This window comes from Macrosteles quadrilineatus, unplaced genomic scaffold, assembly GCF_028750875.1.
Source record: "Macrosteles quadrilineatus isolate MER2022 unplaced genomic scaffold, UCM_ALF_1.0 Scaffold_1__1_contigs__length_201487025, whole genome shotgun sequence".
In the NCBI taxonomy this organism is placed as follows: Eukaryota; Metazoa; Arthropoda; class Insecta; order Hemiptera; family Cicadellidae; genus Macrosteles; species Macrosteles quadrilineatus.
In genome coordinates this window covers 30,840,710-30,863,867 of record NW_026542594.1, presented here as the reverse complement: position 1 = coordinate 30,863,867, position 23,158 = coordinate 30,840,710, and the positions used below count along the sequence as shown (strand labels likewise).

Here is a 23,158-nt window from a genome sequence, read left to right as displayed (position 1 = left end):
ATGTAGCATCTAAAAATATATAAAACTTTAATGTATCTTAAAAAGACGTTGAATTATTATAAGATAAAAGGCTGAACTAATCCCAACAAGCTTATTACGTTTAACAACTGCCAGTTATGTTAATTAAGCTCATTGTTATGAGGTATTGTTGTAAGGAGAGTGTGGGTTAAATTTATGTTTCCTAACGATATGAGGCAAGTATTACAATAATAATACTATTTATTGCATTAAGTCACCAATCACAGTTCATTATGGTTGCCAAAACCTTGGTGATTCCTTGCCAATTAAAAATTTAAATTTATATACATGTATACTTGTAAAAAATATATTAAAAAAATGTATTAAAGACAGAATGACTCTGCAGTTAAAGGAATTGTAATCGTACACAAAAAAGGCGTATATAGTAAAAATTGTATTGAACATTACTTACTGCGGATAAAAATATTCCAACGTAAATAAGATTGTAAACAATATCACTCTATAAATCTTTATAAATATTCGATCAAAAAATATGATAAGATGTGCTAAACCTTAGAGAATTTTCTCAATGAAATATACACATACTTAATTCTCCCAAGTTTGATCAAATAGCTAAAGAACAATATGTATCTTTTTATATCTCAGCCATTTTCTGAAGTAGCATACTTCAGGGGAGTGATTTTATTGGTCATTAGTGTATTTAATAATCTAAAATCTATTACAAAGTAACGTTGCATTTGACCTCTCTGCAGTCTGCAATACTTGCCGAGGTTATCAAAATGCAAATGTCCAGCCATACTTGGTAGGGAACTACTGGTGGATTGGTAGACAAGTAGACCGGTATCAGCCAGGTTGTATTTGTAAAAGTAGATTAATTAACCAGACCTATAAATACCTAATTGACACGATATCAGGACACCCAGGAGTTTAATTTAGAATAATTTAATACCTTTTACACAACATTCTGGTTAACAGTTACATCGCCTCACTGTTAATCTTATACACTGTAGTTACATTAAGTTGCTTGTTGCTAAAACTTTTCTTTTTTAAATTTAATCGACTTATCGTTTGAACATTATTGTAACTGGAAAATACAGTCCAATTTTTGTCTTACAAATCGTGTTTGGATGTAACTTTTTACAAAGATTCTCAATGATCAGAGCCACTTAACAGTTTGTTCTTTATTCACTTACCGAGACAACTTTAGCATCATTCTGTTTCACTTCCTGTTTGAAGATTCATCAGAATACAATTAAAATGATCCGTCGTAAAATTCCCAGTATCAAAGATTATCGTAAATCAAAACCAAGTTGTTGCCCTTTTCTTAACGCCAATTGAATGTTCAACGTTGTCGTAAGGGGACAATCCAAATCCTGGTCTCGTTACAGTTTAAAGTCAAAGTTGTTATAAAGTATCATTGATTAACAGCCCAATGACAAATAGGATCTAGATTTGAACCGAACCAGTGACTCTTTTAGATCTGAAGGTGAGTACTTTAACCACTCGGCTACCCAGACAATTTAAAAAAAATAATGTGTTTCTGTTTGTAGACGAAAGCCACACATTGCTAATAATTAGTACCTAAATTTTCACACAGTAACAGGAACAATATTTTATTGCCTTCGGTCAATTTTGCACAATTGTAGTACTTGTAATTTGTAAACAGATCACTCATCTCACACAGCCGGTGGACCACACACACACACACACAGAGACACGCCAACAAGACAGTCTGTATCCAACCATTGACCGTACCAATCTCAGACCTGCGTTGCTGATGATCACTTCACTTCAGTACAGTGTGTTGAATGTGCTGTATGTACCACACATGGAGAGAGTAGCCTAAGTTTGCTGATCGATTAAATAAAATATATACATGCTGATGTATAGCTACTATTGATTTATACAGCTGAAATAATATAGGTTCACTGATGAGATACTACATTTAATCAAGTAGTTGTACTCTACCTCAACTTACCAGTTCAAATCCAGCTAAACACAGTTGAATTAACCATTTCGTGTTGGTTCTGCGCTGTAAGGAAAGACTGATTTAATGTACTCAACGGTTTGTAGCTGATAATCTTAGAGGGAAATTAAAATGACCTTAACTATACGGGTTGAGTTTAAGACAAACTTTTGACAGTTAGTGTCCTCAATGCTTAATTTACTCACCTCATTGACTTAATATATGTACCTCTAAAACTTGTCTAATATATGTACCTATTTATTATTTTCATACGGTAGTTTGATTAAAACTGTGTATCAGTTGTGGTGATGAAAATTTCCAGTACAACCATAGATATAACATTCTCCCTTGTGTTGGTTAGTCTATGGTACAACCTACTAAAGTCCGTTCACAAAATTTAGACGGTTCGGGAAGTTTCCCCACTGCTTGTTTTGCTTAATGTATACTGTATATGTGTTGACTATATGTTACAGGTGATTGACGTTTTGGCAAACCTCAGATGTTAAGCTATTATTTTAAAGGTAAGAAAAAGTGGAGTGGATAGGTTTCTTCGTTGCTCGAAATATATTCATTTGTATATACTGAGTTCCACAATCCGAAAAGTGCAACTTTTAACTAACATGCCATGTCATAAATACTCCTTGTTTTATAGTTTATCCGTATGAAGATTAATATTCACTCGATTCACTGCCAATTCCACTCAGAAGCTTAGAGAAAGTGACAACTTGAGCTGACAGTTTCTTGGAACTTATTCAATGATGAATCACTTTGGCTTAACCTACGATTGTTGGGGCTTTACCAGTTTCTATTGATGTTGGTGAAAGGTGCGTTAGGTTATCAAAAATAAATATGTCAGCTAAAGTTGATGGTTTTACTAATCCCCCCCAATCTAATTAAAAAACAAAGCATACCGTGTTTCTAACTAATTCGCCTCAGAGACTGTCGTGCTTTATCCAAGTAAATAACTTGCATTTTGTACATTACACCCTTACGTGAATAATCTACCGTGCTGTTTCTAATTAAGATATTATATAAAGAACTGTTGCACCTACAAATGCATTTCTTCACTCTGGGATCGCTAGTGTTTTAATGCAACGTATTTTATAAAATTAGTATTTTAAATTCATTTTCTATTTACATTTTAAACAACTATCATTGACTCCAGAAAGCTTATTTCAATATATAATACCGGATCGATGATAATTGAATATTCACTTTAACTATTTAGTTCATTAATTATAAGATTTTTATTTTACTAAAAAATAATGATGACCACAATGCAATTTACTACATTGTAAATAATAACAAATGTGAATAATGTCTGTCTTATTTGTGAAATAACAGTGTTAAAAGCAATTTAAAATTCTCACAAACCCGTTTCAGAACTCTTTAGGACAAGTGTGGTTCACCATGTTTCGTAATGTTAATGTAATTGTAGCAGTTTGTAGAGGCTGAGCAATATATTGCTTGTCAAGGTTTAGCAATCCCATAATGCAATAATAATTCCCAGAACAGTCGTGAGTCACCCTGCTGTGTTGAACTTGATTCCAATGCACCTCCGTTTGCCACCATTGGGGCGGGTTTTTTTTGAGGAATGGAGCGTATCGAATGTGGGTGCCCAAACATTATTGGGACGATGAATGGGGAACAGACAGACTGGGAGACAGCTGTGCAGTTTATACCTGTGTTGTAGACTCTAGACTGTAGAGCCCCTGGTAGACCAACCACATGGGCGTTGGGTGATTACTGTATATCAGCACAAAATTCCAACTGAATAGATATTTCTAGTATAAATAAATATTTGTTAAGATCTTCTTAATTGATTACTTACCTTTGGTATGTGAGGAAGAGGGAATTGCGATATGAGGGTACGGGAATTACAAATTAAACTCAGGACAGTTAATTTATATTTACAAAATTCGAATATCAACAAAATATCTACAAACGAACGATGTTCTCGCATCATTTCCAATTTAATATCTACTATACTATATACATTTAAGTACATTTTTACAATATTTGCTAGATTCATTTCAAAGGAATAGCATTTTTTTGTAATACCTTTGACTATTAATACAACTTCAGTATTCAATAGTCAATGGAATATTAACTCCCTTTAAGAAGTATTACTATGGTGAAATAATAAACTAAAAAACTGTAATAGTAACGAGAAATATAAGTTGGACCAGGGAAACAGTTACATTTAAATAACGTTTATAAAAGCTAGGAATTATTAATATAGTGCTCTGTATATTATAGATTGAATACCACGTGATCTTACACTTTAGTACAATGTTATTTATAAAAAGTATAAATTTATTATTCGACTTCAAATATTGGTATTTAACTCCGTGCGGAAAACATTTTGTGATTCTAATTGGACACAATAGACACTAAAAGAAGCTTTATCTGTGATAAATATTTCTTTAGGTTCGCAAATTCAATGCATCTAATTTTTAACAAATTAATATTGTGATCGATTCTCACTTGCAATATTTTTTCAAATGTTAATAAAATATTATGTATTATGTATGTATCCACAATCATGAGTTTCTCATAAACCCGATATTCAATTGAATGTTGATTTAAAGGTTTTCGTAATACTTTATGTACAATATGGTTTCTAAAGTAACAAATGAATATTGCTTCGACTTCAATAGGGCTTGTTGTCACGTATATGCGCCCTCTTCTTCATAGTCATTTTCTTGCCTAAAACAAAATAAAAATATCGTGATACAAATTGTAATTGAATGGCCAGCAGTTATAGAAATTTTCATCCTTTCAACATATTGGCTGCTAACAGCTATAATAGCTTACATTTTTAGCTCTAAATAAATAATCCTAATGTTTAATTATATAAATGACTTTATCTTTAAGCTTTCTAAAATTAAGATTTGAATACATTAGTCATAGTTATGCCTAAACTACCAATGTCTATTTATTTTTAAACGTTTCAAATTCATACCCACCCCCTTATTTAATTTATTTTGTATTTCATTCTAAAGACTGAGTAGGCCTACACGTTTCAAAACTTTTTAATTAAACATTTGATTTCAACTTACATTTTCCCCACCACGACCACTTGGCGCAGACCTTCTCAGGCTTGAGTACGAAGCACTTCGTCTGGACGATGTTGAAGAAGAGTTTACCAACCAGGTTGGCGGGGCCCGTGTCTGCCATCTTCAGACATGTCCGGAACCTGCAACGGTAAAGTCTAGATCACCAGTTGCATTTCAAGTAGAAAAGAGGATAACTAGAGAACCTTAACACAATGTAAACTTAACATTATTTACTTTTATTTCAGTTATACTGGTTTATCTGAGTTTTGTTTAGCGTGAACTGAGGAAGTGATCCGGTGCAATCATTTAGGCGTATTAGTGCAAATTGTGCTTTTACTGCATCACTTTTCTTGTTTTACTTTTTGTGATGCTTGATTTGTAGACGGAAAACTTAAAGGTTAAAAGATGCCAAAATATTTGTTTCGAGAAGTTTTTAAACGTATTTCGAATAAATTCTGATCCAAACATCACTCTCCTTTACCAGCAACGGTCATCACGGTACGGAACGAATACGAATTTGAATATCATATTATTATGTTAACTTTTGTCTTTTTTGAACTAGAACCAATCCTTGAAATATCAATAAACAACTGAGTAATACACTTTATAATTATATTTGCCGAGTTCACCATTTGCCGATGGAGAAGTAAAAGATCGTGTGTGAATCTGATGGTGAGTCAGAGTAGTGTATGTTTATACTGTCTCACTCACACAGCCACCACTTCACTCTCGGGACACTTCAAACCTCTTGTCTAAACTAAACAGGTCTTCAACACTTCCAGCTCGATTTTGCAACGTTCCGGTTGAAAATGTTTCGCCAAGAGGTTTTGGTAAGTGAGACGATTTATTTTTTTTTTAGAAAGAAGTGTATTAATTTCTGGTTGATAGTCAATAAGGTAATGCATTGAAAGAAAAGAATGAGACACACATATAACATTATGTTTTATTTTGCTCAAAGATATATAAACAAATTGTTTATTGCTATATCAGTTTTATGTTTGTAGGTGCTGATATTTTTATTGTTTGATTTTTACGAGTTTTGGCGAATTCTCCATACAAACAATACACTTTATTACCGTAGACGAAAAGACTTAGTTAGACCTGGACCGATTTTCTTTCTCCCCAGAATGCCAAAACGTCATTCGTTTAGTTGAAATGTATATATTTGTTATATATGTGTCCGTTAGCACGATTACATTTCAATGTAATTTTTTTTTTTCAATGTTTTTTTTTTTCATGTAATGTAATTAACGTGTAAATCTAGGTTTTTGTAACGAGTTCACAAGCCAGCATTATTGGACTATGGGAACGGGGTTTATCTATGGGCTAAAATTGGCGTTTCTAATTTTTGACCCTCAAAACATGGAATTTCCTATTTTCTATCCAGACCATTGTATAGAAGCAAAACAAATAAGTACTTTTTAGGTTTTCTAAATACTGTCGTTGGTTAAGGAGAAAATTGAAAACAAAATTTAAAATTTAAATTGATATGTTATTCTTATGAGGAATAAGTAAACTATTGTAGTTTTCTTGTTTGTTGTATTTTGATCAAACTTGGCGAATTTGTTAATTTTATAGTTCGTTATTAACGTTTTACTAAAAAAACACACTTAATTAGCCTCCCTGTAGCAGCAAGCCCAAGTACACATCAAACCTAATGTTATTTAAATAGTAAATAAAGCTGTCAGACATAAGGAAACATTTAAGTGAAAATCCATTTAAGTACATGGAAATTCACTTAGTCTGCTGTGGCAGGGGTATTTTATGTTAACAAATATAATATTTAAATTTAGTTATATGAGTATGGTTTAAAAAAGTACATGACAAACGTGTTTTAGTTTCCTGTTAAATTGTAGAATCGCAAAAAAACCTCCTTTAGTACTACCTTGTGCCTTCACATGACCTTTATTATACGAACAATGTATAAAGTAGTTTTATTTAAAATGTAATTGCACTAAAACTCATAATTTTGTATACCTCCCAAACTCGTTTATTGCAACTTTTTAGATCGGTTTATTCGTAATCATGCGATCGAAGTATCACTTGCGGACACGTCGAGACATTTTGTCGACAGCTTGTCAATGACCTTCAATAAAGGCTGTTCACGCAGGTGTTAAGGATTCATACATATGTTTCTCCGAAGGATTTATAAACACGTGTTTGTGTAAGTGGGGTGAGTGTGTGCGGTTAGGGGGTGCGTGTGCCAAACCTCACAGAGGTCTCTATATCATCTTCTTATCATTACCTTTTGCGGTTGGAGAAACACAGTTTCACACACAATGATACACTGAGGCTGATAACCTTTACGTCAGATATTTATTTACTTTCGAATTTATAATCGTAGGTAAGGCATGAATAACGTCCAATATTTGTTTTCAAGCCAAAAGTTACTGTCATTTAAGCTCTAAAAACATTTTTCGTTGTTCGTAATGTTTGTGTTCAAAAATGTCATTATCGTTTGGTCAGTATATAATTTCTGGTTTTACACTTTGATCTTTGATATGTAATACATCGTGTATTGGAACACAGCACCTTAAAACCCAGTTCGAGAAATACAAAGTGCCGAACTAAAAAATGAAATGAAGAAATTAGTGGCCAAATGTGAGGCTTGATAAGCTGATAAGTTTTAGTAAAGAGATTTTAGATTTACAGAGTAAAGATGAAAGCCAAAACTCCAATACTACAAAACACCATTAACTTTTATTCAACTTGTAACAATGCGACCAACATGCAGATTACCAAAGCCACTCGATTTAATGACTCGATTTAATTTCGCTATGAGCATTGTGTTCTCTACTGAGGCCGCGCTCATAAAATGTTTCCCAATCAAAACATAAAACTTCAAGATCTAATAATTATGCTGGGTTGTCTGGAGACAGTCCAGCATTATTATGTGTCAATAGGTATGGACAGAAACTTGCTGTTCTTTATTCATAACAGAACAATTAATTCAATTTATGAGTAGAATTGTCGAAAGCTGCTAAAACTGAATCGTCAATCGAGCCAAAGTGTTAATTAGGTTAACCTCGGATATAGGATTTCAGCGGCTACTGCGCTACGTAATGCGGTTGAATTGTTTTGATATTTGGTGTTTGTTGACCACAGATCTGGCGTGGAAAACCAGAATTTTGCATTGAGATAAAAAAATACATTCACAGCTTCTTCTTTAATGGGGAAAAAGATATGAAAATAAAGACGGCTTTTGGGTTAGTTTAAAACACTAATTTGTTTTCCTACAGTTACCTAACAATGTACATGTTCTCTCACTGATTTGAAAAAGCAAAGTGGCCAATTCGCTCATCAGTGAGACAATGTTAACATTGTCTCACTCTAATTACTTTGTCTCACTCCAGATTTGCAACGTGAATGCACGAAATAGTGAGCGCGTAACATGCAGACAAGGTCGTATGCGTGCGAAATACGTTGGCAGCACTTGCTGTAAATCAGCTGGTCAGCTGTTGTATTGTTGTATTTGTTACTTCACATTAAATGTCATATTAAAAGTTCACTTCTGTGTAAAAATATGTAACGTTTCTTTACCAATTTATTTGTTTTATGGTAACCGTAGGAAAAATATAATGTGCAACTCGAATGCAAAGTGCAATTGCCTCACTCGAGAAACCATTCCTCACTCGCATACGGCTCGTGAGTAAGTATTTCTCTCGAGTGAGTCAATTGCTCCCTTTGCTCACTAGTTGCACAAATAACTATTTCCTGACTCATTGCTAACATGTAATAAGTCTTAACAATATACGAAACTATTCGTGGGTTAATCCAAATGGTAAAAAACAACACTTCATTTTAGTTGATGTACGTCGTATCAAATTACAAGAAGTGCATCGTGACTAGAGACTGGAAAAAGGTTATACAAGGCCCTTGTAAATACCAAAAAATGTGTGATATTGTATTATAATACGGCGGAGAGTGTACTATTTATTTATTTCTAATGAAGAGGGAATTCCTTATTTAAAATACAAAATAACAGCTTGAATACAGGAGAAATACGTTATTTTACGAGATGGAACGGATGGAACGAACGTGATATATAAGGTTTTCTTAAATAGTACGTGAATGGTGGTCTATGAAAATCAAGCCACCATTGTTTAAGCTTATAATCATCAGACCCAACAGATAAATTCAATGTTTGCCCAGTCAATAGCCATGCAAATCGCCATGTAATATGAGAGACCATCACCCTCTCAAACTTGTATGTAGGCTATTGATTTTATAAAAGTGTTCTGACCTTCTGTCACACTTGCAGTGCATGAGCGTGTTGATCCTCCAGTTGAAGAGGCCGTACTTCTCCTCGAAGGCGGGAATGTAGAAGGGACAAGCCGTGTCGTGCACGCGACAACACTTGTCCGCCGCACCGAACCCTCCCAGCTGGTGGTACTTGGTGGCGGAGTAGCCCTTGCCGCACCACTTGGTACCCGGCACCCTCATCAGATCAGTCAGGTCGCGCTTCCGCCTGCACTACCACAGACATAGTGTTACTCACTGAGGAGATCAGTGGGAAATCATAGATCGCTGATGATTTATGGCTTTTGATTACCTACTATTTAGGAAAAGATCTATGGTTACTCTGAAAAGAGTTCATAGTATGTTTACCTCTGGATATCCCTGTCGGCACGCGCTCTCTGCAACTTCCCTCCCTTGACTCTCCGACGAGCCAGTCTCCTCAGACGACGGTGATGTCTGTGACATTGCTTCTTCAGCAGCGCGTAGTCCATCCACTCCGCCAACTCCGGGGGTAGACGACGACCGTCCAGCGAGCGCACGTTCCCCCGGGCCTCCACAGTCTGCCTCACGTTCTCCTGGAACTGCCTCACAGCCGCGTCCTGCCTCAGGTACTCACAGTCTTGCAGCTCTCCCTGGCCGCTGTATATCAGCTGGATCAGGTGATCACCGTCCGTCAGCTGACGTAGCTTCAATGAGGACCTACACACGACACACAATCGTATATATTTTTTTAGATCCTTTATTTCTTGTTTAATGAGGACATTATGTACAGAACTTTTAGCAAAATATGAATGAGAAAATGCCAATAATAACATCGCGGGTTTGCTCAGACCTGAGACACCCTGTAACATAACTAATTTAGATAAAGATAAATATATTCTTTAGACTTCATTCATTAGATCATGGGGAAGCCTTCGACGTAACCTCCTTTGTTCAGTTGCTTCACCGAGATTAAAAACAAGTGCCCAAATAATAATTAAAAAACACTGTTGAAATGTTTTACTTCTTTAGCGTGGTCTAAATTTACTGTGCCTACTTAACCTGTTAAAATAACTTTTAAGTAGAAATTATTATGACCTTCAAAGATGTTTCTGCTTTGCAAAATGGAATTGGATGATTTAATGTGAAATATTCCAACTTAATTATTTGTGCGGCTTTTGTGAATGACACAACAATATTTATAGATTAAAAATATGAACCAAATTCAGAAGTAATGGTTGCTTTCAGTTAAAGAGCAAGTAGGTAACGGGTAACCAATATATTTCAAAGTACGCCTTCCGTGGACAAACCTAACGTGGCAGTGGTTGTGTCGCGGAGGACACTCAATAAAAGCACGCCAATTTGATTTATTTTATTATATTTTGGTCCATTTGACGTACTCTAAATACTCTGACAATAATTCGTAAGTGTAAAAATATTTACGTAATTCGTTCAACGTTCAACAAATCACTAGTTTGATAAAACATCATAAATTAGTAAGAGATTTTAAATTAAGTAGGCTTATTCCAAAGCATGGGTTTTTAATTTTATGGCATGTTATTTCTTTTACATTTTATAAATAAACAATATTTCACATTAATACCTAAACGTGCAGAAACCATATTTAAATACTAAGTACAATTTTTTTATTCTAGTGTGTAGATAAAGCAGCCATTCTCAATTTGGTTTTATCTATATCAGCATTATTTCATTATATAATATGATATTATTTATTATATAATATGATATTATTCATTATATTATATTATTTCATTATTTTATTATATTTAGAGTCCTTGCAGGCTAGCGACCATATTGGATGAATTTTAAACAGCTGGTGAAAAAATTATTTATCGTCCAAAAAGATTTTCAAATACCAATGATTAAAAGTTAAATAAAATACCTAGGGCACCGTAGGATCAGTTGATGTTCTTTGTGGTTTGTAATTGTTTTCCAAGGGTATCCAAGACGGCTCTTGGATTTGCCCACATTAAGAGCAATGTTAATTTAAAACGGCCGCTGAAGAGTTATTATATAATATAAAAATAATATAAAATATAGTAAATAAGGTTCGTAAATTTGCGTGTAAAAATAATTATCCTTCGTGTACATTTTTAAGAGTAAACTTATGTAAGTTTTAAGAAATGATTATTTATTACCACTTCATATTTTGGCATTATGTATTTAGTTTCATTCTGACCTTGCGTAATTTTGAACCAAATAACTTAGTCGGTAACTAAAAACACAACAACGTAAACCAAAAGTTATATAATTAATTACTTAATTACATAAACGACACAGGTTGTGTAATCGAGTCTATTTTTACATTTGCCAAATTTCCAGATTCTTTCACTGACAGCTATTCCCCATTGTGTCCCACTAATTGACCTAGAAATAGATTGCTATGGAATTTACAGGTATACTATATAACTGATGTTGTATAATCGTTGTAATCGTTGGTTTGTTTTGTAAACCATTATTTTATTGAATTACTTAACGTTCTGAGAGTTGACACGAAATGTTTAAATCAGATTTAGGTTTATAGTGAGTAGGATTTTCTGCAGACACCGTACACGTAGACACCTTGCCGTTGCAAGACATTTTAGTTGTTTACGATTAAAAGCTTCTAGTATTGAAAGAGTAAGTCTTTAACAATGTCAATATACACACTCTCAACACTGTCACTATACTCTGCCTACTATTTATTTGGTGATAGTATAACTGAAGGAAAACAGAGCGATGGACCCCATACTAATGTTACAAATTAAATCTTACCAAAGTACGTCCAAACTTGATTACTTAGACCTTGGAGTTTGTTGACCAACAATGGCTTTACAGAAAATTAAAATTGCTCTAAAATCAAATATACAGTAAACTTGACTTGTATAATTGCCTATTATTCGTCCCTAGTTTTTATTCTCGTTACACAGATATTTTTATATGACAGCTCATTTAGCACAAATAAAATCTCTGGCAATGGAGCGTAGCGAAATAATATTTATGACTGAGCAACTCAACAGCAGGAACTGGTTGTGGTTGAACAAATTGCGACCCTTTAAACATTTTACCATGACAGCGTGTCACCGCGTAGTTTTCTAATAAACACACATTTCATTTGGAATGTTTGTAGTGCCCTAAGTTATCATTATTATCATCTTACTTTTAGCATAAAAGGCTTATAGCTAGTTTGGATTTTCTATGGTCTTTACACACTACCGGTATTTAAAGTTCGACTTCATTGCCATGCAATATGCTTATAACTAAATGTACGGGAGTGTAAACGACTTTTGTAGTTAAAACATGTAAGAGTTTTTTGTAAGAAACAGGATATATCCCAGGCTGTGTAAAAAGCTTTCCAAAACAATATTTTTTGTTTGAATCTTAGTTTCTCCTCACTAAATGGGTGTTAAACATTTTGTTCAGTAATGAAACTTTGCTAAGGTTTCATAGTACTACAATACTTCCTCAAGTAGATACTGAAAGTCTTGTGTAAAGAAACCTAACTATTCTCTGTTATTTGCTGGGTTTTGATTCACTGTATTGTATTCATTGTAACGATGTAAATATTATTAGGCTATTACCACAGTTTTAAAGTTTCAGCAAGGAAATGCTAAGACCATAAACATTATAATTCTTAAATGTTGCAAAGATCTTGTATGTTTAATCATATTTCTACGGTTACTAACCTTGTTTAAGATAAAACATTACTACAACATGCCCTACTGCTTAAGGTAGGTCTGCATCTCTTATCTCTCGATCTCTGGGTACTATGAGAGTTTCACGAACATGCACATATAATTAATTTTAATATGAGAAACAAATGCATATGCATTGAACATCAGATTAACACTTCACTAATGTGTTACTGTGTTGAAAAGGTACTAAATTATACAACACATTTGTTTATAGATAGAATAGAATATTAGTTTGAAAAGTCAATGTTTAAGTCACTTTGATCAATTTATAAATTTAAAATGTATCGCTCGTTTTAATATGTATAATATGCTATAATAAAATTTAAAATTAACTATCTTAACAAAATCGTACAGGTTTTTAAACTGCATTTTACTAAAAATTTGACAATAACTATGTTATAAAACTAAACGTTTTACAACTTTTCTAATGTAACATAAAGCTATTTGGAACAAATATACAAATGTAATTTGTTGTCCTCTTACGTATGATTGCCTCCTCGTGCGACCACGGACGTCTCCTTGGCTGTGAGACCATCGTAATGTACCAGAGTCTCTGTCTCGCCGTCACTGAGAGTCTCCCGGCCGATGAAGTTGAACATCTTGGTGTCACAGTTCACCACAGACAACACCACAACCACTAAAGTGAACCACCACCGTCCAGTCACTACCACCATCTCACCACTGGCGACACAATACTGTCATGTTTTTAATTTTTAAGGTTATTTTAAGATATTTTTAACCGTTTAATATTTTAAAAGTTCACATAATTAATAAGTCAAATAAATTGAATCGTATCATTACATTATAAATAGCTGAATTAATTAGTTCAACTACGCGTAAAGTTAGTCGTTGACGAGGTAGGACGGAGCGCAGCGCACAGTTCTGGCGGGAGAGCGAGCGCGAACGCGCGGGACGACTGACTCCTCGTCTGCCATCTCACACTTCACACTACCCGAGAATGACGCAGCGCCCCTGGTGGCGGTGGCGGAATCTCAACACACTTCCTGTCAATCAGAGACAACCGACATGTCCTAGATACTCTAAAAATCCCCCATTGAAAGTAATTAATTCCCTAAATAATTATTTTAGCATCGTAAAATGTTGGCATGTATTCTCATTTAGGTTGGTTAAACGAGTAAGTGACTTATAAGTTAACAGCTAATTTGTAAACATTTTTTGAAGTAATCAATAGTAATTACCTAAATCATAAATAATGTAAATTCATCATTTTACGATATACCATGATCGACCCAAAACTAAAGTGGTTTTGAATTAAATGTAAATTTCGAATTAACAAGATGTTTGGAGAAATCGTAAATTTTAATCGGACATTCCTTCCTAAATGCGATCTATTGGTCATGTTTGTATAGATTAGCGGACTAACAAAATATTAAGAAGTTAATAAATTAATTTGTACTGATTTAATGACATTTCAACTAATCGTTTGTATCCCGTTATTATAACGTAAACATGGCATATAATAGCAATGCCTTTATTAATCGGCACATACGTTGATAAATTTTTTAATTGATTAATTTAATTAATCATAATTAAGTCATTTCAATTGTTAATTTTTTATGTTTTATGGAAATTACCGACATATTTACGTGAGACAATCATCACTACCTTTTTAGTATGTACTTAAAAACTTTGCTTGTGCCCGCTGAATATATTTTTAGTTGCTTTGGTCGTTGGAAATAAATAAACGCAAATGTTGTACACATAACCTTTGCCTAGTGTCTATGCTCATACTTAAATCACAATTGTATTGCGGCACTATAATATTAACGTTTGACGAGTCACTTGAGTATTTACATAGCACTCATTCATTGTAGTCTAACCTTTCATATCAATCTACCTACTTAGAATACAGCATAATCTTACTGTTGAAGAGTGAAGGATGCCAAATTGAGCTAGGCATTGCTCCACTCACTCTAGGAGCAATATAAAAACCCATTAGTCTATTTGAGTACTGCTGGTCTAGCTAAGGGCAATGATCTACCGTAGGTGTTTGTCTAAATTCAAACTTTTCCAAAATAGGAAACTATTAGAGTTAGTATTTGAGCTTAAGACATTCACTGAGGTGTGCAGTGGGGTAATGTCAACTCAGGAGCATGCAACCAAAAAGGACCTCTGCTTGTGTGAATCCCAGAACGCTTCTAGAAGTATAGCCTTCAACATAAAGTTGGTTTGCGATATACTGTGACTATCAAATCATCGCTTTGTACAAACCTTTGTTCCTTTGCATTTTTGTAGAACAAACTCCCTCATATAGTCTTAAGGCATTCAATTGGAGACGTTATTTTATTTAGTCATTGAAACAAAATCCCCAAAAATATAATAACGAAATGGAATAAATGAACCAAATATAACTAGTATCATTAACATTTTAAGCAAGTTAATTTTAAACAATATATATTTTTTCGAGTTTGAAGTACAACCTATCTATATATTAATAGGCAAGCATGTTTCTTTAAAACCTTTTTTCTCAGCTCGTGTGCATCGCAGGGAAAATCTACGCATACTGTTGGAAAGATATTTTCCTGTAGATGTGCAGAATCCCTTTATAAATTAAAATAGGCTCAAAAATAAGCACAAAAAATTAATTTGAAAACTTAAAAAAATAACATGGGAGTTATGGGTTGCCATGTTGGTGACGAAATAACAACAACATATAAACAGAAAATCAAAACAAATTCCTATCACATGTTTTATTTACAGTGAGGGGTTTACACTGTACATTACATAGTGTAAGATACGGCCATGTGGCCCTAACTTTGTCTGAAGAAATATATAATTTTTCATTTCATATAATTTTAATTTTTTCATTTAATTTCATTTACATATTTTTGGTCGAGTTTTCGACCGCTGGACGACCTCTAGTTTATATTATTATGTGGTTTTAGCTATTACCGTGGAAGTAACACGTGGCAATGAAAATAGTTTGCTTTAAACCGGAATATTGGAAATTCCCAATTTAAATTTATATATTTTTTTAAAATTACAAGGAGCAATTTGTTTTAGACAGTCATGGAATAAGGCTCAATTTTATCATCCTACTAATTATAAATAATTACTGTAATTAAATTTTTATACTGTTACTATATTCTACTTTAAACTCGTCTTAGATATACATTCTATTAGGAATTAAAAACATAAAGCTTTAAGAGTTTTTTTTTTATATATAAACCTGAAACTGCAATTATATTTTAACATACAAACGCAGAAGTGTAAAGTCGACTGGTTATCTATTTAAGATGTCTAAACTGTTTGTACCTCCCATTGAAGATTAACAATTGCCGCCTTCTGAAAGTTTCAAAGGATAATAAACAATCCAAGAAAAAAGAAACTTCAGAGCCAGCTAATAAAATTAATGATATTCTAATTGTTATCACATACAGCCATACAGATTTATCTCAACAGTTAATTTAGTACGCTCCTATCGAAAGGGTAAAATGGTGACATGCTTGTAATTATTATAATGGCATTTGAATTTCGATCGCCACATTTCAGCGATTACGCTGAGTAAACCAACTTCACTCTCAGTGTTTGTGTTCGGTGCGATAATAACTGGGAAAAGGAAGGGTAGCTTTTGTGGTCAAAAAATCAATGCACAATAGAATTGTCAGACATTTGCGTCGTACTTCAAAGATAAACAATTTTGAGAATCTTCAGCCAGTGTATGTCCAGATACTCAAAGTGGCGTACAAAAAATTATAGACTACACGTTGTAAATTTTACAAAATTAAAAGATTTACAGTAACTTTTGAAATGATACGAGGGAAAATTGTCTAATTTTTAGAAAAACAAAATATCACATTTGTTTATGAGGGTAAATTAAGATGCTGTGTGAAAACTGTTAGAATTACGAAAACGTACAAAATTTCGACGATAGTTTGAATTGCCACTTCAGTATTTATCGAGCTTCGGAATGTTGATAATGTATATTAGGTCTGCACTCTATCCGATACGTTTATCTTCATATAATCTCCATGGAGCTTACGGAAACAATAGAGGTGTAACAATCCTGGTGTAACTTTCCAAGCAGCACAGGCGCCAACCACTTTTACTCCACGTTCCTGCTGACAGAATCCCAGGAATCGCATCTGAGATGTCTCCTCGCCTCAGCAAAATCAGCGTGTCTGCGCTGAGTTCACTGTCCTCGTATGTTTAATCTATTATACACTGAGTAAGCAATGTGAACTGCAACATAAGTAGATCCACATTTATAATACAACTTGCTCTACCTTGTAACTGTTAGACATGGTAAATGTTTATTCTATCAGACAAGGACTTTCGATAGAATGCTAATATGAAATACTGCAATCGTAAAAAAAACGCCTTCTTTGTGGTTTTGTTGTTGTTACAAGAACAAGAACGACTAAACAAAATGTGCATACTATGGACACTTATCTATGTGCCTTGTAAAAGTTCAGCACCACGGCTTACCTGTGAGATGCACCTGCACGCGCAAGACCACTGATAAGAGAATTACTTTGTTATCAGTTCAAATATTAACAGAGCAACAGGAAGGCGCCAACGTGATGACGCTCTGGGAAAAGCGAGTCACGTGGATTAATTTTACTAACTTTTTTAAGTTATTGGGACCAATTCGCTTGTAGAACGAAAATATGCCAGCATGACGTAGATCGACGGGCAAATTCAGATGTTCATAGATATTTATTTAAATATTAATGGTTGCAATCTAGAAATAAATCAGATACTTTATTTTTATCTACGTACAATACGGATGCAATATATGCTGTGTATAGTTTTAAATAACCTCACGCACGCGCCTTACGACTTGGGTCCCGGTTTAGGTTCTCATTTCAATTCTGTTAGTTCTTTAATTAGAAAAAATATCATATTAGATCAAGCTATAATGAACACACAGGCAGGGCCGGATCTAGACAATTTTTGAGTGGGGGCAAACTAAAATTTGCCGCCCCTCCCCCCCTTCACCCACAACAAAAAATCCCTCACAAATTAAACAAAAATGGAATAGGTAAAGTGGAATAGGTAGATAACGAATTCCTTGATATAACGATTTTTTTTAATCCCCTAGAACTCTCCATAAGACACAATGTATATTTTACCTCTACATAACGAACAAACTATAACAACGACCTTGATTTAACGAATTTTTCGTGATTTCGGCTAAAATAAGACATCTCAATATAACAAATTTATCATTGTCAGAACCTCCACATTGCGAATTTAACCTCTGCATAACGAATTGTCTACGTCTTTCCCTCGATATAACAAATCCCCCACCCAATTATTGTTTTGGGAAAATCTGTTTCTTTATCAAATGAAATGGAAAGGTCACGTCATCGCTTGCGCTAACATTCGTCTGCTCCGTTTTACAACTTTGTCTGCTGTCTCTGCGCGCGCTAGTTGCAACTGAGAACTGATTTCATTCACTGAGGATTTTCTTGGTTAAAGTCAATCATCTCTTGAGGACTGATGACGACGTAATGTTTAGTAAGCTGTGATTGGGCGATATGGGATAACTATGGTGAATTGTACAATTTTTTTGATAAAGAAAACCCTAAGAAAGAATATAAAAACAAAACTAAAGAGAAAGAATAACAACATCGCTATTTTAACATTCCTTTTACGAGTATTTTTACTATCCTTAAGTTGGCTATGATTATACACTTTTACAATGACTTATCTAATAATTTATTGTTTTCAATACGATTTGTTTCAACTAGCATTAGCAACACCAATGCTATAGTTGATGATTATTATTGACATTCCTCTGTTGTGATAAATCAGTAGGCCTACTGTACTGTAAGTAGCCTACCGGCCTATCACGAGCAGTAGCTTAGAAAACTTTCTACTACTGTTTTGTTTTGTTCTTTACATGGTTTATGACTACGCAATACAGTGTTTGGCAAGGTTTTAGGAGGGTTAGAACAAGCTGTGATTTTAAACTTACAGTTTGTTAACCTGTACCAAGGTCAATGCCATTTTCATGATTGCGCAATATTCAAGATCCCTCCCCTTTATTATGCCAGATAATTTAGATTCTACTGTACAATGTAAACACTGTACTGTAAAGTATTGTAGCCTATGCTACTTTAATTGTGTTTTAATGATGTCTAATCCCGACCTTGACCGACGCTGGTTCTGAACCTCGACTTAGCGAAATTCCTGCAAACCTAACCTCTATATAACGAACCACGGCAGTGAGGCAGGGCGGCATGGCGCCTTGACAGGGATGGCGATCAGCTGAAATCGTAAACAAACTTTGCTGTGCTGCTAACTATGCTATTAGGGTTCTCAGTGTTTTCTACTCCGTTGCAATTTTATATTGATTTCTATTGTAAAATTATTGTTTGTTTATTACGTTATGCAGTTTTGAAATTACTTAATTGACGTTCCTTATGACGTTCGGCTCATTAAAAACTTTTACAAACTGTATTAAACAAATTTGCTGCAACCAGAAATTTGCCGCCCCTCAACCCTGCCGCCCGGGGCAACCGCCCCCTCTGCCCCCCCCTTGTTCCGGCCCTGCACACAGGCCAAATACTGAAAGCTGTACATGATATTTCAGTATTACGTCACGAACCGCATAGGTAGGAAGTCCAATCATTTTAAGAGGTTCATATTATATTCGAAAATATGTCGATAAGGCATGGATAGTGTCAAATTAAGACCTCAGACTAGAAATGTGAGCAGTTGACACTAACTAACTCGTATTAAATGACTTGCATCTCGCACATCAAGTGGGGAAAAGACCCTCCTCTGTCCTGAGGCCTCCCCTCTGGCCTATTACAACAACTGGGTGCCCTAAAACATTTGATACATTTGTCATTGTCGTTAAAACAAAATGTATGTCATAGAAGGATGACAAATGTTTACTATGCAAGTTGAACACGTCTGTGAATTTGACTAAATTTGTGTATTTCTTGTGAAATCTGAACAAAATATGGTTGGAATACGCGAAGTATTTTGTTTACATGGCCTTAAGTTGTAAAATGCTTTCTTATATAACAATTATGTGATTGTATCTAGTAGCATTAAAAATGTTGACTTAAAACTTAAAACACACCATGTTAAGGGGATTTCTGTAGAATTGATCCTGTAAAGAAAACTGTTTAAAGACAGTGTTTTTTCAAACAGATATATTGATTCAATTAGTTAGGAACAAGATTACTTGTCGTCATATAGATTTTTTACAGATAGTTGCTCTATTATTTCAATCATTAAATTATAAAATACCTCTTTAGAATCATAAACCATAATGAAAAAAAAATCGTTTAGCATTTTACTTTTCTATAAAATTCCTCCTCAGGTAATGGTCTTTTTTTCAAGGATATACGACGCAGTATGAACATTAACGTTATAACAGTAGTGTTCTCAATAAGTCATAAGTTTGCTTCCATGACTCATGATAATGACTCATCAGCTGAACAAATCTTTGATTTAATCACAAACAGATGATTTCTAGAATATCGGTGTTATCAATGACTCCAGGTGAGCGCATACATTACACACCTGATAATGACGTCACTAGTCAGACCACACAACAATGATTGTGATTGGCTCCTGTCGCTACGCCGCATTCCATATTGTTGTTTTATCGTCGTTTGTTGCCTTTCGCGGAAAGTGATTCCACTCTAAAACAGTTTGAAACATGTTCTGTAAAGATTATAAATTAACTTAGTGAAATTAAGTTTCTAGATTTCTTTTATAAACTCTGCCTAGTTTATTTAAGATTCATAATTAATAAAAACAATTAGTAGCCCTGTTCGTTTTTTATCCGAATGTACTTGTTATTATTTATTCCATTATGTGAAAGGAAATGGCATTTTTGATTCCTCAGAAACTACGGAATTAATTTCAATTAATTGATATCGTTCTTTCAATAATTGAAAAATGTGCATTTACAAAAGTATTTTGAATAATTTACCTAAAACTCTGCCTCACGTGCCTAAAAGTATCCACACAATTCTCATAGACACAACATTCTTTTCAACTGGTAACACATCTGTCTGCTTACATTCCAAATTAACTTGTATTAGCTAAAGTGAAGCCGACAGTATTTTTTTAGCAACTTTATTGATGATAATTATCCCTAAGGCTATTAATTCTTGTTGATTATAGACACCTCATGGTAGTCACTTGGAATGGTAGTTCCATTTAAGTACTGGAAGCATAATTTCCAATCGAGTGAATGTAAGGGAAACCCCAGGGATCTTTAATAGAAAAGACTTATTGCACAAAGATGATAAATTGCAAGCCATTTGAGATGATCTATTCTGTACAAGTGGCCTGTGGTTCGCCAGGTACTGGTTGTTCAGTATGCAGACAGGCGCGTAGCAGTCTAGACATTCGCAAGTATAGACAGTGCGCAGTGTAGCTACCAGGCAGGCGATCGTGACCAGAGTTAAGTCATATCGTAAAACAAGCCACGCCATTTTAAGTTCTTTTATAGGTTTTAAAATTCATATTTCATGAACGGATGGAACACGCTCTGAATAAAGTTAAAAGTTAACGTACCGCAATGTATACTGTACTAAAATTAATTAAACCATCCGATTGAATGTTGGTCGTTCAGTGTACTTTAAACAGTATCAAGGTAGTTTAATTAGCCTAAACTAATTGTAGTTAAATGTCTAGCTTGCAACACTGATTTTTGACTGGCAACCCATTTACAAGAACCTGCTGTAGCAAATTGTTTTATTCAAATTGAACGTAGTTCATGGAGATGGTAATTTAGAGTAAAAGGTTTAATATGGGTTAGTTGATGTTTTAATATTTGTCGTTAGATTGCAGTTTGACATTTTCAGATCTGTTTCAACGTTGATTTTTAAGTCCAGTTAGGAATTAATATAATAAATTAAATTTTCTATAGATCCAATTCGTGTAAGATTTTTTGGGTTTTATGTATGTAAAGTAAAAAATATATATGCGACAGACATCATGTTATATCTGAAACATGATTAAATAATTATTAAACATTGTTATTAATTCTTCCGATATAAAGTGTCTCGTAAGTAAACAGCCAAACTACGATAAATGGTTTTATGGGTGAAAAAAGAGAAAATTGAGAATGACATTTCTCCTAAAAACACTTTGTTTATCACATGTCTGTAATTTTTACATAAACAATTTTAACATTGAATTTTTTGAACCGACTTTTAACTTTGAACCGATCTTTATGAATCATTGTATGTGTACCAAGAGACCTGTGTACGGAAAATAATAGTTGGTCCAATTATTTACTGATACATACTACCGGTACAGCTTTTTTATTCAACTCATTAACTGATCGATGGTGTTGAGCTTGATATTGTTTGATAATAAACTTCAAATGCTAAAAATAGGTGTCTTGAAATTTTTCATCCAAAAAGCCATTTTTCTTTAATTTAAATTATACAAATTATAATGGCTATCATTCTGAAATTTAAAATTGAACCAACTGGATTTTTTATCACCGTTTTCTTCAACCTAAACTTCATGCAAAGTTTTATACAGGTCGGTTGTAAAACAACAAAACGGTGGTTATCTAAATATATAAAAGGCAAAGCCCTCACTGACTGACTCACTCACTCACTCACTCATCACTAATTCTCCCACTTCCTATTTACCTAGAAGGCTGAAATTCGGTACATCGATTCTTTGGACATTAAATAGGAAAACTAAGTAGTTTTTATTCTGATCAGGCTTTCGGGCTCCACCCCAGTGGCTCTGGAATTTCCCATGTTAACCTTATGATTTTTCATATTTAAAAGGAATTTCTAAACAGCTGTTTCAATTAAACAAGTTGGTTCTGTTCTATGATGTTCAATAGCATTAAAGTTACAAGGATTACCAACAGGGTGCAGCACTATAATTTTTTTTTAATTTATTACTACAGCCAATTTGCAAACAAAAGGTGAGTGAGCGTAGCGAACGAACTTCAACCTGGAAGCGAGATAGCGTAGCGAACGAGCTAACCTGAAGGCAAGTGAGCGGAGGGAACGAGCTCCAACCTAAAGGTGAGTGAGCGTAGCAAACGAACTTCAACCAGGACGTGATTGAGCCATGCGAACGAGCTCACTTGTGAAGTTAAACGGGGCAAAGCCCGCGGGTACAGCTAGTCTGTATGATGAAGTATTTTTGGGAAAAACTTCATTATCGATTTTCTCTTTATTTTGACCCACAAAACCATTTTCCGAAGTTTGACTGTTTACTTACGGGTCACACTGTATGACTCTGGTGAAGATGATATAAAAAAGAGAGTATCA

The 23,158-nt window shown here is 34.1% G+C and overlaps 1 protein-coding gene across 1 annotated transcript; it reads right to left on the bottom strand.

Annotated features, from left to right (window-relative positions):
- Window positions 1-3,843: 3,843 nt before the first annotated feature.
- Window positions 3,844-13,802, bottom strand: LOC128981907 (uncharacterized). Its single transcript, XM_054400900.1, has 5 exons — window positions 13,401-13,802; window positions 9,613-9,942; window positions 9,248-9,472; window positions 5,008-5,144; window positions 3,844-4,654 (listed from the first exon to the last, which is right to left on the bottom strand). Exons 1-5 carry the CDS (start codon window positions 13,589-13,591, stop codon window positions 4,599-4,601), a joined length of 939 nt encoding a protein of 312 aa, XP_054256875.1. The 5' UTR covers window positions 13,592-13,802; the 3' UTR covers window positions 3,844-4,598.
- Window positions 13,803-23,158: the final 9,356 nt, after the last annotated feature.

Coding starts and splice junctions, on each gene's coding strand:
- LOC128981907 (XM_054400900.1), bottom strand. CDS start 13,591: ATGGTGGTAGTGACTGGACGGTGGTGGTTCACTTTAGTGGTTGTGGTG. Junction 9,473..9,612: donor GCCGACAGGGATATCCAGAG/GTAAACATACTA, acceptor GTGGTAGTGCAG/GCGGAAGCGCGACCTGACTG. Junction 4,655..5,007: donor GTGGTCGTGGTGGGGAAAAT/GTAAGTTGAAAT, acceptor ATTTTGTTTTAG/GCAAGAAAATGACTATGAAG.